Source organism: Artibeus jamaicensis, unplaced genomic scaffold (assembly GCF_021234435.1).
Source record: "Artibeus jamaicensis isolate MK-2021 breed Jamaican fruit bat unplaced genomic scaffold, CSHL_Jam_final contig_456, whole genome shotgun sequence".
NCBI lineage: Eukaryota > Metazoa > Chordata > Mammalia > Chiroptera > Phyllostomidae > Artibeus > Artibeus jamaicensis.
In genome coordinates this window covers 8,045,657-8,063,134 of record NW_026521839.1, presented here as the reverse complement: position 1 = coordinate 8,063,134, position 17,478 = coordinate 8,045,657, and the positions used below count along the sequence as shown (strand labels likewise).

General features: G+C 52.4%; 1 protein-coding gene across 2 annotated transcripts in view; it reads right to left on the bottom strand.

The window, feature by feature from the left end:
• The window catches only part of SPOCK1 (SPARC (osteonectin), cwcv and kazal like domains proteoglycan 1), a 469,853-nt gene extending 453,927 nt beyond the window's left edge, over positions 1-15,926 (bottom strand). For both annotated transcript variants that reach the window (XM_037163499.2, XM_053666503.1), the window contains exons 1-2: positions 15,762-15,926; positions 15,020-15,202 (exon numbers count right to left, since the gene is read on the bottom strand). In XM_037163499.2, the coding sequence (XP_037019394.2) occupies positions 15,020-15,202 (183 nt within the window). In that variant the 5' untranslated portion in view covers positions 15,762-15,926. The remainder of the gene's footprint in view (positions 1-15,019; positions 15,203-15,761) is intronic.
• Positions 15,927-17,478: the final 1,552 nt, after the last annotated feature.

Here is a 17,478-nt window from a genome sequence, read left to right as displayed (position 1 = left end):
ACTCAGCATCATGTCACTCCTCAAGCCAAAAGTTTAGACCATGCAAGCTAAGAGGAAGAAAAACCACAAAGCTGATGTGAGATGGAAGTTTTCAATTCAACTGGACTTAGCTTTAAAGCTGAAAATTATGAAAATCTATGGAATCTGTCCAAAATGTTATTAAAAGAAAGCAGCAATTAAAAATAAACAAAATTGACTCATGTTTATTTCCCAAACTGAAACTTCTCAATAAGCTGGTTGCCCATACATACATATTTGGTAAACAGGGACGTATGTTCTTGATTGGCCTCAGAAAGCTGCAGCTGTTCACACTTGCTCTCCTTATCACACACACACACACACACACCAGAAATAATTCTGAAAAGACAATCAATATTGCCCCAAGATGATCAGTTCTAATCAGCACTACCGACCACGGCACACTAATCCTGATGTGTGGCCTTCTTCCTTGTGGAAATTTTGTGGGTTTTCTTTGCACAGAGAGGGTACACCCACGGGGAGAGGGGTGATGAGGATATCCAAAAACACCGTGTGCGGGTGAAGTGGGTCGGCGCTCTACTGCCCCTACTGAGAGGGGTGTGCACGGAGCAGCCAACCTGCGGACCACAGGAGTGACAGGGAAGAGAGTCATTAGTGTTAGAGTCCTCAACTTTCCTCTCCTTGTTACCCATCCCTGCCCTCCAAAGAACAATTTTGTCTTTTCCAGCCTAGAGGTCAGGAGGTAGGAAGGCACCTACGAAGCTAGAAGAAAGCAGGAGGTATTTAGCCAGGAGAAATGAAGTCACGCTGCATGAGAAATGACTGGGAGATGGGGAAGGAAGAGGAGAGGAGTTTCATGGGTTGTCCTGTAAAAGTCTCCTGAGCAACACAGGGACCAAAACAACGAGAACAGAGGTTTTGAGGGCTATAGCTGTGGGTTATGAGTCGGGTCTTCTCTAACATGTTTGAAAGACAGAAGCAAAGACTGGACTTCCTTTGGAAATCCTTTGGCTGCCAGATTGTGTGCATCTGTGAAGGGGGCTTTAAACAAAGCCTTGGCTGGGTGGCACCCAGGGATTTCTCCGGGTGACAGATGCTTCTGCACACACTTCTCTGCTCACAACAGCCTTCCTCCTGCCCTCTTCACCTGCTCCTCCCCACAAGGCACGGCACGATTCCGAGCAGGCATCCTTCTCCCCACGAGCCTCCCTGAACTCCCCGATGGGACATGCTCCTCACTGGGGTTTCCTCAGCATCCTGTGCTCCCTGAATTAACTCACATGCACCTGCTTATCCAAGAAGAGCACCCGCTCCATAGGGCCAAGATTACGTGTAAAATTTCACACCCCGGGCCTGGCACCATGCCTCACACACAGGTAATTAAGATGGTCTAGACTCTCTCAAACTCAAAAGTTTCCTTGAGCAAAATAACTGCAGAAATGGTGATCCTTACCTGCTCCCCTGTCCATGTGACACAGACTGAGTTTCTTGGTCATGCATTAATATTTCTATTACCTCTGCAGAGGTCAGCTACCCTGCAGGCCAGCTTTTCATGCTCTGAAGCTTCTCATCTAAATACTACTCCAAGGATAGCAGAGCAAAGTGTGTAAAATTTTAAAAACTATTAAGAAAAGTATCTAAAAAAATTACTGCAAAAATTTTGTATGGGTCTCAAGGTCCCCCATTAGTCAGCTCCAGGTCCACAGAAGCACCACAGGAAAGGGTCCTCAGAGTGGCGGCCAGAGGAACAGAGGCGTGGCAACACTGGTCTCCTCGCTTTCCTCCATGCCCCCAGAGTATGCCCCAGAACTCAGGGGGTCCCAGAACCTGGGGCTGGAAAGGAGAAAGGTGCGCTTTCAGCTCAGTGTCGCACTGGAGTTCTGTCGGAGTGAAGCTGGTCTTCAAAGTGGAGAGCAGCCTTCACAAAGACGAAAAAGAAGACCTTGTCTCTGCACGTGCACGGGTGCCTGAGACACCCCACCTTCCCCAGGACTGAACCAACACAGGGCAGGGACAGCAGCCCCCGCTGGCCACTGGGGACAGGAAGTGGTGGGGCTTGAGGAGGGTGCAGAATAAAAAAGAAAAAGCAAAGCAGCCTTTAAACGGGGAAGGGGACGTGGTGGCAATGCCCACAGTGGGGCAGGGCACATGGTGTGTATACCCTGTGCTCCCGAACAGTCTTCACATCTGTGAACAAAAGCTGTAGAGACATCCAAGCAGATAAGAGACATTACTCTCCCCATCTCAACAACTGAAGGGACTCAGATATCCTCTGGGAGGCTAAATGGGCTTGATCACTTCCTTATGGGCTGCTTCCTCTTTCCCTTCCTAGAGAAAAGTGCTCTGGTTACACAGGGAATGAGAAAAGGCTCCCGGTACCTCCTCAACTCTGCACAGACAGCTGGCAGCCTCAGGCCAGAATTCACGAGCCAGCGTCTAGAATGAAGGAGCCCCCATGCCAGGTAGGCCTACATCAGACAGACCTGGACCTCGCTGTGGGCACAGGCTCCCCCGCGCAGAGCCGTGCAGCCTGGCTGTCACCGCCACAGGGTTCAGAGGAGTGGCTCACTGAGACGTGCTGTGCAGAACAGGAGAGAGAAGTGAGTTGTGGACAAGAACCATCTTGTTGGGAACGAGGCTCCTCCCTGAGAGGCTGTGGGAAACAAGAGTCACCGTGGAAGTGACCAGCGCACCCACCTGGAGACCGTCACTTCTTTGGGGAAGAGAAACGTCTTCGCGGACATCTTTCCACCCCCCACGGAAACGAAAACCAAGCCGCCTCTCTGACTCACGGCACAGCCCACGTGCTGGGACTGGCAGGTAAACACACGACATCGTTCACGACAACTCCCTGTGGCTGTTTTTCTTGGCAAAAATGATAAAAACTATATGGTTTTTATTATGCCTGATTGGCTGCAATCATGCATCAGATTTCCTGAAGATAAAAAGAGTAATGTACATATTTGATCGACCCCTCCTCTTGGCTCTGGAGAAATCAAATGTCTAGAATAAGGGGAGCCGGTGCCCGAGCGTGTGCGCTCCACGAGGGCAGAGCTTTGTCTGTTCCCTTTACGGCTGTGCCCCGGAGCCCGGTACAGTACCTGCCACATTTATTTCTTAAGTGAATTACAAAAACAACAGCTCACCATGTGCCCCTCACTCTCAGTGTCTTCCACCTGCACTACACCTTACATTTTAAAAAAAAAAAGGCCCCGACCTGTGTGGCTCAGTTGGTTGGGTGCTGCACCATGAAGTGAAAGGTAGCTGGTTCGATCCCTGGTGAGGGCACATGCCTGAGTTGTGGGTTCAGCCCCCAGTTGGGGTGCATATGGTGAGACAACCGGTGAATGTGTCTCTCTCACATCAAGGGTTCTCTCCCTTTCTCCCTCCCTTCCCTTCTCTCTAAAAATGAATAAACAAAATTTAAAAATGACAATCATAAAAGAAGCAACCCTATCTCTAGGCCAGCATTTCTCAACCTTGGCACCAGGGACCTTCGAGGAAGGGGAGAGGGGCTGCCCCGGACATTGCAGGGTGGTCAGCTGCATCCCTGGCCTCTACTCACTAGATGCCAGTGGCACCCCCACCTCCACCCTCAGTCCCAGCAACCGAAATGTCTCTAGACATTGCCAGTGGCCCCCGGGGGTAACAACCTCCTGTTGGTGGAACCACTACTCCGGGCCAGCAAGGAGCTGACCTACCTGGAGAACGAATGGCTGTGTTTCCTGTCTCGTCCACGGTGCTGAGACAGCGGCCAGGGAAACCGCCCTCCCCGCCTGCTCCAAGCAGTGAGCACCCCGACTGGCCCGCGGCGAGGGCGGGGCGAGGAAACACGGGGCTGTGAAAATCAGGCGAACGTCTTGAACGCAAATGAAGACTGAGACGAGGGCCCAGGCCTTGTCTGTATTCAACAGGAGAAACCACTCGGCTGCCGTGATGCGGACGGAGCTGGGTTTTAATGACCTCCTCTCACCCTCCTCCACCACAAGGGCATTAAAGAATCGGCACATTGTACAGCAGCAGTGGAACCGTCAGCAGCCATTGGACTTGAAATCTGGCTTGGAGCAGCTGCTTCTGCTCCTCATTATGAACGAGGCTGGGATTCATTAATATCTCCACAACGAGTTCGAAGGGCCCGTCAGAGGACAGGCTCCACACAGCATTCGGAAGGCCAGGTATGAACGTGAGAAAAGGCAGTGGCATCTGCTCCTCAGCTCTGAGGGAGCTGCGGTCTCTCGTGCCCAAGTTCCTGACAAACTCAGGAGGGATCAGAGAAACACTCCTCGCGGGCAGGGTGCTGGCGTGCAGCATCCCACCAGTGCCGAGCCAGGAACCGCACATTACCTGGCGTGCCACGTCCTATCACGCTCTTCTTTACAAAAAAAAAAAAAAATCACAGAACCAAAGCCAGCAAGGCTGCATTAAGACACACATCCTCTCACGCGGGGGCAGAGTCAGTGCCATGCAGTAACACACAGCAGTGGCCTTCAAAATGCGCCTGCCAGCACACCGTGTATTTCTACTTCTGAGGCTACGTTGCAAGGACGGAAGTCTAATAAAGAAAGTCTCATGTGCCCAAAACATTCATCATGTCATTATTTAGAATAAGGAAAAATGGAAACAACCAATTGTCTACTGTCAGATATTTTAGTTTGGTATATTATAGTGTATACATTCACTGAACTAATACATACCATTAAAATGTCATCTACAAAGAAAAGCACCAGGCACTACTAAAATGTTTTTTCTGTCATTAAACAAAGAGAGTGAGAGAGAGCGAGAACACCAAATCACACCAGCAGCATGATGTCAACCGTGGAAATAAACACTCTGGCATTAAAAAGTCTTGTGGAAGCGAAGAGACCCCCAATACCCTGTTCACAGTGACTGCACTGGGGAAGGAAGCGATTCATTTCCCTTTCTCTCTATCTTCTCAACCCTCTTGTTAAACCATCTACCCCTTTACATTGGGAAAAGAACAACGCCAAGTCCAAGAACAAAGGCGGATCCACAGCTGGGGCACACACACTCCCTCCCCTGGCTCCCTCCCGGCTTTACTGGGCTGTGGCTGGCACAGAACAGTGTGTAAGTGTGAAGTGCACAACACGATCATTTAATACCTCACGCCGTACTGCAAAATGATCAACAAGGTAACACACCCTTCACACCACACATAGTTACTGTACATGCCGCCGCTACTGCCGCCGCCACCATGAGCATATTTAATGTTTTGTCTCTCAGCCACTCTCAAGCATGCAATGCATATCATCTGGTGTCACCACACTGTACATGAGGTCCCCAGAACTTACTCATGTTACAACTGGAAGTTTCTGCCCTTTGATCAAAATATCCTCCTCCTACCCACCACCCCTCCCACACAAACACGTACTGGCAAATGCCAACCTACTCTCTGTTTCTATGAATTCAGCTTTTCTAGATTCCATAGCTAAGTGTGATTATGCTGTGCTTGTCTCCCTTTGTCTGACGTTTATTTAGCATGATGCCCTCAGGGCCCACCCACATTGTTGCAAATGACGTGACTGTCTTCTTTTCAGGACTGAGCAACACTCCACTGTGTGTGTACATTGTCTTCACCCATTCATCTGTCAAAGCACATTTAGGTCATTTCCACGTCTCAGCTATTCTAAGTAATGCTGCAATAAATATGAGGTACAGATATCTTTTTGAAATAGTGATCATTTCCTTTGGATATATACCCAGAAGTAAGACCACTAGATCTTATGGTAGCTTGATATTTTCTTTTCTGAGGGGCCTTCACACTGCTCTCTGCAGTGGCCGCACCAATGTACACACCCACCAGCAGTGCACTGGGGGGTCCCTTTTCTCCCCACCCCCGCCAGCACTCATCCCCCATCTTTTGGATGATGGCGGTTCTAACACGTAGGAGGTGATGTCTCATCGTGGTTCTGATTTGCATTTCTCCAATTAGTGATGTTGAGCACTCATTCCATGAGTACCTGTTGGCCATTTGCACACCTTTTTGGGAAAAATGTCTATTCAGGTCCTTTGTCCACTTTTAAATTGAGTTACTTGTTTTCTTTCTATTAAATTCTATGAGTTCTTTGTACGTTTTGGATAAAGACCCCTTGTCTTGGTTTCCGATGCTTTCTCCCGTTCTGCGGACCGCATTTATGTTGCCTTGTTTCCTTTGCTGTGCAGAAGCTCCTCAGTGTGATGCGGCCCCACTCATTTATTTTTGTTTCTATTGCTTATACTGGCAGTATCACATCAAAATATTCCTGAGAACAACATCAAGGAGCTTTTTCCTAATGTTCCCTCCAAGGTATTTTATGGTTTCGGGTCTTACATCAAAGTTCTGAATCCATTTAGAGTTAACGTCTGTGAATGGTGCAAGAAGGGGGCCGACCTCACCCACTTGTACGGGAACACCTGGTTCTCCCAGCACTGCTGTCGAAGGGACTCTGTCCGTTTCCTAGTGAGTCACACCCACCTGCAATCTGTCTGTGGAACCTGGACCCCGCTGCTGCATCTTAATCTCTGCATTGTTTCTCCCCTTCCTTGCCCCCAACCGGAGCACAGGCTGCACAAGAGGAGGCAAGTTGCCAGAAATGCAATAGACGCTCAGCATGTGTCGCTGAACTGCACGTAGGAGTTAGACTGCAGGGAAGAAGAGCAACGGCGCTGTCCCAGGGAAGCCGCGCACACAAGCGGCGAGAGGGCGACTGACGCGAACTTGGGAAACTCTGTAGCCGCATCTCTAAAAGCTGAACATTCAGGGGTCCAATAACCGGCGGATTCCGCGCCGAGGCACATACTGGGAAAAGTGCACACGTACATGCCCCAGAACGTGCTATTATACAACAGTCAAACTGTCCTATGACAGTTTTGGAGACGACCCAAACATCCTTCCACAATAAAATGGGCGGATACACCGTGGAACACGCACACAGCAGTGAAAATGAACAAACTAGCCACGCTCAATAATGCCTCACGAATTTGATGTTGAGCAAAAGAAGCCAGGTGCCCCCCACAATGAAAATCTGTACGATTCTACTATCAAAGCATAAAAGCAAGAAAAAGTAGTCTATAATGTTATGAGTCGGGGGAGTTCTTACCTGGGAGGGGGACAGGTAGTGACTACAAGGGACACTGGACGGACTTCCCAACTGCCACCAATGTTGACCAGGCTGTACTGGTGTGTTCACTTTGTTTGTGAAAGGGCACCAGTGGTATGTTTATGATTGGCATTCTTTGCTCTATGTACATTCTACATCAAGGAAAGGTACTTCCTACCAATCCAGGGCTGCTGAACACAGGCGATCTTCTCTGTGATCCTCTCTCCACCTGCTCCAGGACTGAACTCCCCACACTCAGCATTCACAGTCACCCAGTCCTGTCTTGCCTAAACTCTCCACCTCCACTGGAAGGCCCGCACCCCTGTTGGCAGTGCCCAGGTCCCTAAACCCAGACGTAATAGCAGAGGTCACCCATGTACGTGAGTGATAGTTGAGCCGGAGTGGCATGACCACCACGCAGACTCAGAGATGAGTGCCTGTGCTGCTTTCCCACAGGGACACGGCTCAGGTCGCAGCGCCGCTGCAGGCCCAGCTTGCAGAGACAGCTCTCGCTCCTTTGTAGACGAGGCCGTATCCTTCGCAGAGTAACTCCTGATAGGTCCCCAACCACCACGCACCCTTCCTTCTTCCCTCTGTCTCAGACAGAGTCTGTAGACTCCAGATGCCAGGAATCCGGCTTGTTTTACTCCAAGCTGCCACCTAAGTGGCTGGCATGGTGCCTGGGACAGAGCAGCATGGCCAGTAAGTCCCCGTGGTATCAATGCGTGGGCAAGTGAACAACCAAACCCAACCACCAAGCCTGGGGCCTGGGGCCTGGGGACCAGAAAGGCAAGGATCTAGGTGCAGGATAACCATAGAAACAAAAAAAGAAAATATTTTTTAAACACATGGAAAGGTCCTTCTGAGATAGGAAAGAACATTTAAACCACCAACCCTGTTGTACAAAAATTAGTTTATCTAAAACCAGTAAAAAAAAGAGCAGCCTTATTTTATCTTTACCAGAAATGGCATTTCTATTCTCGTTCACTGAAAGTGACATAAGTCTCATTCGGGATGACTGACTGGTCAAAGGTTGCAGACCAGGTCCAGAGTCACGGCGAGGCGAGCTGGCTCCGATGGGACATGACGTCTTGGCCAAATCAAAGTGCTGGGCACCAACCAGTGAGCCCACCAAAGTCACAGAGGAAGCAGCCAGTTCAATGAGCACAGAAAGGCCCAGAAGCCACCCACCTGCCCCTTACAATGTGGCCATGCAAACACCCCAATTCTGTAACTATTTTCTCTCTCCCTCTTAGCAATGATTTTGTGCACTTCAGGTACCATTAATTAGAGGAAATTCAGCAGTGTGGGGCAAAGCAAAGTTTGAGTTTGTTCAGTGGGCAATGGAATATCTTTCCAACAAGAAATACTTTCACGTCTTGTTGAGCCTCGTAAATTTTCTAAATGTTGAGACTTTGTTTCTGGTGTCCTCTGGTCACCTCGGCGCGGCCTGGTCCTTTCCAGAACTGAGTGAGAGGGAGTCCACGTGCGCGGTGGAACTGAAAGGCTGGAGCGGAGCCAGAAAAATGGAGGCTTCTGCCCCCAGCACGTCTGTCTCCTCCACGTGGCACCTGGGCGAAGGCACCCAGGACACTGCAGTGAGCTCGCTTCCCTGCTCCTGTCACAGCACCAACAGGCTCGGAGCGGATGCCCACCGCCACCTGGTCATGTGGGGAGCGCTGAGGGGAACGGCTGCAGTGTGCCGTGTCAACCACCACCCAGGAAGAGCGCAAATTATTACAAATAGCGGTATCATGGGTCCTTCCACCTCCCTCCCCACTGCACCAAAGGAAACCTCGTTTTAAAGGACTGAAGGAGACTGCCACCTGAGGGACATATTTGCAAAAAATCATAAGAAAGGCAACCCAATCAAGTTAATTTGGACACTGGTGTTATCCCTCCAGGAGAACCTCCAATAAGTCACATCACTCGTCTGTGAATACGCCTGTGTCAGTCAGTCAGTTGGGAGGACCCAGCCCCAGGGGCTATGGAATGCCCCACGCTCGTCGGCACTTGGACATGACTCGGTGCTGCAGAAACAGCACCCACGTGGTCTCCGACCCAAGCTGTGACCCCGGAGGATAAAGTGTTGGGTTTCATCTTCAGCTCCCAAGCCTGCTGCCCAGTTGGTTCTCAGCAACTGTAGGGGGGGAGGCGGTGGGGGAGGGCAAGGCGCAGCCCATACAGACCAGTCTCATTTTTGAAAGATAAACTTCACAAATCGTCACTTTTTCCAAGAAACACTATGGTGCCCTTACTTCTAAACTCACTGGCCTGCTCTCGAACGCCTCCACACCCTGCTGGCCCCTCCATCGTGCAGCAGGTTTCAGCGCCAGCGCCTTCCCCAGGCAGGCGCCCCTGCCCTTCCTGTCACACGTTCTCTGCACCTCTGGACCTCCACCCTCGGCACTCTTCTCGACAGCATCTAAGTGACCGTTTGTGACTGCCGTCCTGTCTGCCACGCTAGACCAAACTCCAGAGGATAGAAACTGCCTTCTTCACCCAGCACCTGGCACAGGCCTGGGACGTGGCTGACATCCACGGAACGTTTCTGCACCACACCCTGTGTTGACTGAGTTAGCAGCTGGGCTTTCCTGAGACATGGCTAACGTGCTGTGGCCGCAGGTCCTCTGACGGCCTGCAGTGAGGTGGAACTGAAGCGTCGAGTCTGTGACAGAAGGAACAGAGAGGCCTGGCCAGTCCTACTTGTAGTTTTGTACTGATTCTAAAGCCAACAAGGACCACGTGACAGACGCTGCAGGAGCGTCCCCACGGACAGTGACGCAGAGCCCCACGCACCGCACAGCCAGCCTGGGACCAGGCTGCAGAACAAAATGAAGATCTTACTTTTTAAGATGGGCTGGAAGCCACTGGATCAGAGCTTAATATTAAAAGTGAAGCCAAGTAGGGCTGAGTTGGCATAACAGGGCTCCCTGGGGAGCTCCTCGCACAACTAGGGTTCCGCACAGCTGGGCACCAACCTCCTCTCGGATCCATCGGGAGGAGTGCGGCCAGTTTCGGCAGAGGACAGTGGTCACAGGAAGCAGGCAAGAAGGGCTTCTGTGCCAGGAGCAGCCTCTAGAAAGCAAGGGAGACTGGACCATGGGGACCCTCGCGCAGCCTTCCAACCGGCAAGGCAAGGAATGGCGTGAGAACAGGCTCACAGACAATGGAAGAGACGTCCCGACATTTTTCTGAGATGTGAGACAGAGCTACTCACTCCTGCTCACAGGGCAGAAGAGAAGCAACTCTCAGAAAGCAAATCAGAGTGGCAGGCACACCATCTGCAGAAAGATCATGAGCATCTCCTTTGTGCTCAGCCATTGCTCCTGAAAACGCCACAGCACAGGGAGGGCCGGGCCAGTTCCCGCCGAGACCCAAGCTCATACTCAGCAAGACTGGAATGTGAGTTCAGGTCAGGAATGGGCCCTTCGCGAGACATGGCTCAGCCTCTAGAGTTTTGAGTGTGTTTGGTTTGAAATATACTATACTGAAATGAATAAGAAATGACTTATCATTACATATTCAATTACTAACATGACTTTGTCTCCCCAAGCGAGATTAACTAGCGGGCTAACAATCAGGTCCCACCTCTGCAGGAGAGTCTCGAAGGCGCCATGATCCATTTGGGACTACTTCTTGCTTTTGAAAATAAGCTCATCGGCACACAGGAGAGCATCTATCCTCCCACAATCCAGTGCAGCTGACGCACTGTGGCGCAGGGTTTGGGAGGACCAGGGCAACCCAGGAACTGGGCCCGGGAAGGCAGACTGGGACAAGAAGCTCTGCCATCCTCACCAGGAGAGAACGAGGTTTTCTCTGGCAAGGGCAAGCGGAAGGTGAGGACGGAGAACACAAAGACCATTGGGCCTATCAACGTTCCAAGTGTCCCTTTACTGTGATTCCTGCAAAATAATTATTCCTATCAGTGGCCATCTCATAGAGGGCGTTTAAGAGAGTGGGTTCATTAAAGACAGTCGGGATCACAAACTCATTTAAGTCTCCTTGAACCTGTTTAATCAAAATGATTTTCTGCTCTTCTCTATTACAAGTTGAGTTTCTGTGGTGACAGATTAATGACTGATCTGCTAAGCCATACCACCTCTCTTGTCACCAACCCCTCCAACTGAGCCAGCCACCAGCCATTCCATCAATAAGCCCCACTTGCCCTTGAAACTCATTATAGCTGAGCTGTTAAGATCAACTGAGCAGATGAGATGCTCCCTGACACCCCGGTTCTGCTGCGGAGACCACCAAACCCCACCGAGCATGGGGGCGCAGAATGCGGCTGGCCCTCAGGGTCTCATTAGAGTCACAAACTCAGGTCACTCTGGAGTAAGATAAATGCCAAAGCAGCACTTCTGGTTCTTTGGGCAGGCTACAGGTAATTATCCTGGAGTTAAATGTCAGGGCTAGTTTCGTGTGACCAAAAGAAAGAAAATGTCATGTTTGGTGTAAGCAACAATATTATTTTAATCGGATCAGAAGCTCATTATTAGCAGAAGATAAGCCCTGATGTGACCCCTACAGTGAGGTGTGTCCACCTGGCTCCCCATTCCATTGCACTGTCTCCTCACTGATCGCTCCCGCACACAAGGCAGGGAAGACTCACAATGTGCTATGGTGGAGGCTCACGCCCAGACCCGCTCCACTCCTGACAGGCTGATGTGCACAGTGAGAGGCTAGAATCAGGCTGCCAGGTTCAGTCCAGGCTCCTCTGCAGCCCGGCTCTGCTAACTCTGGGCAGGGGACTCAGCCTCCCGGTAAGTCAGGGATAAGAACAGTATCTCTCTCCTTGGGTTGTTGTGATTTAAATGAGATAATATATGTAAAGCACCTTAAACAATATCCTGCACACTAAGTGCTTCATTAAAGTTAGGTATTCCCTATTTCTGCAATGTTTTAATTTTTAATTACAATCAGCATGTATTACCTCTATGAGAAAAGCTTATTTAAAAAGAAAAAAACATGACAAGAAACGTGTGACAGCGTTAAGAGAAAGGGTTTCATCCAGCAGACAAGGAGTTAGTACCTCAGTAAGAGATCGCGTTATTTCTCTCCCTCTCCCTTAGAGCCGACCCGCTGGCATGTGGTAGACTGTCAAATACTTGTTGGAATGAATGAATATACAAACGAGTATAAGAATAAACTGAGGGAAATTCGCTCACAGGAATGGTGATGGAAAGCCAAACAAGACAAATTGGGAGAAGGGCTGTGGCTTCTTGACCCCTTAACTTCAAACCACAGCGCAGTTAATGAGCAGGGGGCAAGGGGCACACTGCCAGCCATCACTTCTGTTTCCAAGTCCACACACTAGCACACCCATGGGTCTCACCAGCTCTCTACAGGGCACCCTTAGTTTTCAGCTTCACGAGTTCAAAAATTACTTCCCAATATCTCTCCCCCAAGTGCAAAAAAAAAAGGATGAGTCATGGGAAAGGTGAGACATTTTCTTTTGCAATGACGTTCAAAAACTGACAAGCATTGTACATAACCTCAGGGCAGTATTCCCAAGGCCCCGGTAGCTTCAGCAAAACAACTCCAGTGGCAGCAGAGAAGCTGAGCTCCGTCAGCCTCGGTTGAGGCCTGGCTCAGTGCAAGTGTCCGCTGGACGAGCCACCGCACTGGGTGAGCTCTGTCCTTTGTCCACTGAGCAGCCGGTTCTACAGGAAGAAACCTTTTATTCTCTGGTCACAGGGGACCGAGGCTGTGTGGTTATTCCGAGAAAGATAACGGTCCAGATGAAGACCTCCAGAGAGGTTAACAGCATTAAATTATGCCTGATCCATGGCTGACTTCAGAGGACCCCACGAAGCATGTAAAATGTTGATGAACGAAGATATTTGAGATTTTTTAAACATTTTTAGATGTTTTTAATGTTACAATGAATTAAATTATCGTTTTAAAAAACCTATGCTGCTTAAAATATTAGTTTCACACATCAAATTACTCCAGAAACAAAAAAGCAGCACATTTGAACAGAGAAGCTTTTCTCTTTCTGTTACGCTTTGGACACTTTTGTATTATGTATGGTGTTATTCCCTATAGAAGCTGAAAATGTGTGTCTAGAATACGGACTTCCAGCACTCTTCCCGGAAACACGGAATCAGAGTCTCAGGGGAAGAAGCTGCATTAGGACTGAACGAGTGCCCAAAGTGAGTTTCACAGCAAGTCAGGGCCGGAAAACACAGCTCCAAGGATAAAAAATATCACCATTTTTAAGAAAGACAGGACATGAAGAAAACCCCAGTTTTTAAAAAATTCAAAGATGAATGTGAAATGAGAATAATGCCACGCTTGTGGTACATGGAGACTATAAACCTTTGAAGGGGCACAAAATCACAGGAAACTTCTCCACGTGGCTCAGGCCACAGCTGCTCTCCATCTGACCCAGCTGCCATGAGAAGCCGTTGCAAAGGGGCCCCTCCTCCTCCACCCCCGGCTCAGCCTCCCACCTCTAGCCGAGTTAAATGCCTGCCCCATTCCTCAATTCCATCTAAAATGTAATGATAAGAGAAACAAACAAAAATGATTTCTACTCTATGTGAATCCGTGAATGGAAGCTCCTTTGGGGCATCTTTGGGTGATTTCGGCACCTTTTCCAGCCACAGGCAAAGACAGTTGGTGCAGGGACCCCGAGCCACACAGAAGGTACTGATGGGAGTTAGCAGGGCAGGGATTCCCCTGGGCGGGTGCAGGGAGCAAGAAGGATATCTGACACAAAATTAAGAGCCCACAGTCAACTAGGGGGAGGGGAGAAAGGAACAGAAAGCAGGGAGGGAAGTGAGCCCCCACTGAAGGATACGGGCACACCTGTTCCTCTGGACTGGGACCTGGAGAGGTGCTCTTTGGAAAGTACATGGAAACATCTAGATTCACTGGAATCCTCAGACTCTCCCCCTGCAAGGGATGGAGACACCCAGAACGGGGCTGAGACGAGTCCAGGGAAAGAGGGTGACTCCTGCACATCTCCCACTTCCAAGAGCCCTTGTTGGACTTGTTGACAAGAACCAAGGCTCCAGAGTTTGGGTCTCTCCCAAAAGCAGGCATTCCCAATGTTAGGTATCATAAACCTTCTTTCCCAGCTGCCCCGGTCAGCCTGTAGAAGGGCTGGCAGCAGCCCCCACAGCACAGAGGGGATGCCATCTTCCGGAAGGACTGTGCCAGGTGCCTCTTGCCCCTGCACCCTCTGGGGCACCCCTGGGGAGCAGCAGCCAGCCTCCGATCGAAGCAGGCAGCAGATGTGCCTCTGGGTGCCCAGAAATAACCTGCTCACCCAGAGGAGCAACCCTCTGCCACCCAGGCTTGTCTTCCCCCACCCAGGGGACCAATGACATGAGCTCCCTAAAGCTTCCCCTTCAAGCTTTTGACCCCTTCCCCTAAAGATGTCAGAGGTCGAAATCACCACATTCCTCTTCCCCCACCCTTTTATCAGGCCCGCTGCCCTGCCCCTCCATACACCTGGAGCACCTGGAACACCTGGCTCTTCAAGAAATGAACCGAGTTCACCCCCAAACCTAAGGTCTGCAGCAGAGAATCTTCTGGCACACCTTAGAGGCGGCCCAATCACTGCTGCCTCGAGAGGTTCTCTGGGGGGCTCGGCAAAGTAAACCACCAACGTCAGGAGAATTCAGCAGCCCAGGGAGCCACTCTCTCTGCAGCTGCTCACCGTTCACATCATGTGTAGTTCTGTCACCACCACCACCCCAGTCCTACACACACCTGGACCACAGGTACCAGGCAGAGAATCAAGCCTTAGAAGTTCTCTTTAAAGTTATTCTCAGGCAAGCCGCAGCCCATGGCCCTGGGACCCCCCCCCCCCCCACCCCAGCAGCCCTGGGAGGTCTGCACCAGTTCCACCCCGCCCCCCCCCCCCACTTCAGAGACCCCGGCTCACCCGGGCTCCCCCCACCCCGCCCGCAGGGCAGCGCGGCGGTACTCACATCTCGAAAGCGGTTCCAGTACTTGTCGCGGTCGTACTGGGAGACGGTGCTCAGCCACTGGTCGTTGTCCAGGAAATTGCCGTTGGGCCCCGCGCCTCCCGCAAGCGCTTCCAGGTGCCGGCTCTCGACCTGGAGGACGCACCACGCCGCGGCGGCCGCCGCCAGCACCGCGATCGCCGGCATCTGCGGGGCGGGGGCGCGCGGCTCGGTGAGCGGGGTGCGGGCGGCCGCTAGCCGCTTGCCGGCCAGGGCGCCGCGCGCCGCCCCCACGGCCCAGCTGCAGGGTCGCCCCTTGCACACCTGGGGCGCCTGTCGCGGCTCTAGAGACCCAGGGACCTCGCTCCTGAATGGCGGCGGGGAAAGCACTCAGTCTCGAAGGAAGAGGCTGCGTCACAAATGAGGGGCTGCTGTCAACTAAAGAAGACCCCTGTCAGCTCTTCTCTGGGTGCCCACGACCCCGCTACTCTCACGCGGGAGGCTTCAGGACCCCTCCGCCAATCCGCGGAGCCAAGCCGCACTCCCCCAGACGGCGCCCGGGGCTCGGAGCAGCAGTCCGGGCTCGGGCAGGATGGGGCGCGGCAGAGGGTTCCCGCAGCTGCGAGGTCTCTCCTCGCCCGCCCGGCCTCTTCGGCGTGAGGGGCGCGCGGAGACGCCCCAGGCCCCGGACCCTGCCAGCCCCTAGGTGGTCGCGGGGAGGTCCCAACTACGCCAAGTTGGGGCGCGGGGTTCGGCGGGCACGTACCTTAGGGGCCGGACCGGGTCCCCGCGTCCGAGTTGCCTGAGCTCCGGTGGCACGGTCGCGGACCAGGCTGACTGGCCTCTCGCTGCCCCGCGCTCCTGCCACCCGCCGCCGCGCGTCCGGCCGCTTTGTGAGCCCGCGGCGCTCTGGCTCCGCTCGCGCTACGGCTCGCTCGGGCGCGGCGTCCGCCGGCGGAGGGGCCCGGGCGCGCGAGCCGAGGCCTCTGGCGACCCCTGGCGGCCATATGCAGCGGTGCCGCCCGACCCGCGTGCCCGCCGCCCCAGGTCCAGCACAGGCCGGTGAGGGGGCGAATGTGCTCGTCCACGTCTTTACTGCAGGACTGAAACAAGCTTTCGGGCCCACGCTGGTGAGAGAAACTGAGGGGATGGAGGACATAAGGCCAAGAAGCCGACTAGCGTTGAGGCCTTCTCAAAAGGACGGTCGAAGGACCACCGGAGTCAGAATCGCCTTAGTTGGGGGGAAGAGGGGGCTCCTTAAAATGGGGATTCCTGGCTCACTCCCCAGGCTTGCTGAATAAGCATGCCTTAGGAGGGTCCCCTGAGGCGAGTACATTTCTGCACTGCCCACCCCAGGTCGTCCTCGCACCCACCCACGCCTCTGCACTCCATGCTCCATACCATGCCCACTGCTGTCGGTCCCTTAAGACCGACCTCCTGGCCTGTCACTTCTATATCCTCACGTCCCCACATTGGCCCTATGGGTATGCCTCGGTGTTCTTCTGCACAGAAGCCCTTGTCTGCTGCACTGGCCCCAGCATCCGCCTGCTGGGTTTTCCTAGAGGGAGGACAGGGCGTTGGGGGAAAACTAGACCTGGCTTCAGAGACAGGACGCAGGAACAGGAAGCCAGCCTAACCCTCTGTGCCCCATACACGTTCCAGATCCTCAACCACGTCCAGTGGAATAGGGATGGAAGGGAATTAATGCAGCCCCCCTGTCCGCATACAGGTGACACTTACTTGCTGCCTTCCTCTTGTACGACCATGCCGCATTCCCTAGACACCCGAGTGCTCTTTTAGAACAAATCTGACGCACTCACTCCTCTCTCCTCCGCACACACTTAACAATCTTCACATTGCTTTCAGATAAAGACCAAACCACTGGCAGGAGCGCCCAGGCCCTGCACACTGGCCCCTGCCTGCTTCCTCTGCTGCCTGTCCTGCCACTCCCTCCTCACTCCCTGACTTCCTGGGCAGGCTGGCCTTGGTGTAGACCTCTGTGGAGGTGGGCGCCCTCTGGCACTGGGCATTCACTTCTGCTGGGCCACTGTCCACACCAGCCCCCAACACAGGCCTCATTAGTCCCCCAGCTCATTCATGTGGATCTCTTCAAAGGACCTTCTGTGGGGCCTGTGGACCAGTCCGGGACCCTGGTGACACCCTCCTTGAGGACACAGTGCTTCTCCAGCTGTAAGCTCACTGCCCTTGCTATTATTCCACATCTCTGCTCCCCACCTGGCTGGAGCTCTGTGAGGATAGGGGCCACGTTTGCCTTGTTCACTGCCACACCCGGCGCCCAGCCTGAGCTCCTGACACACAGCAAGTCTTCATAAAATACCTCATGAATGAATGAATGAATGAATGGCACCCAACCATGGTCTGGAACCACACTTCTCAGCCAACATGCCCCAACACGCATGATGCAGTCTGCTGTAAGTTGTACTGCAAATAATTTGGTTGTGTATATTTTAATGTATAGAATT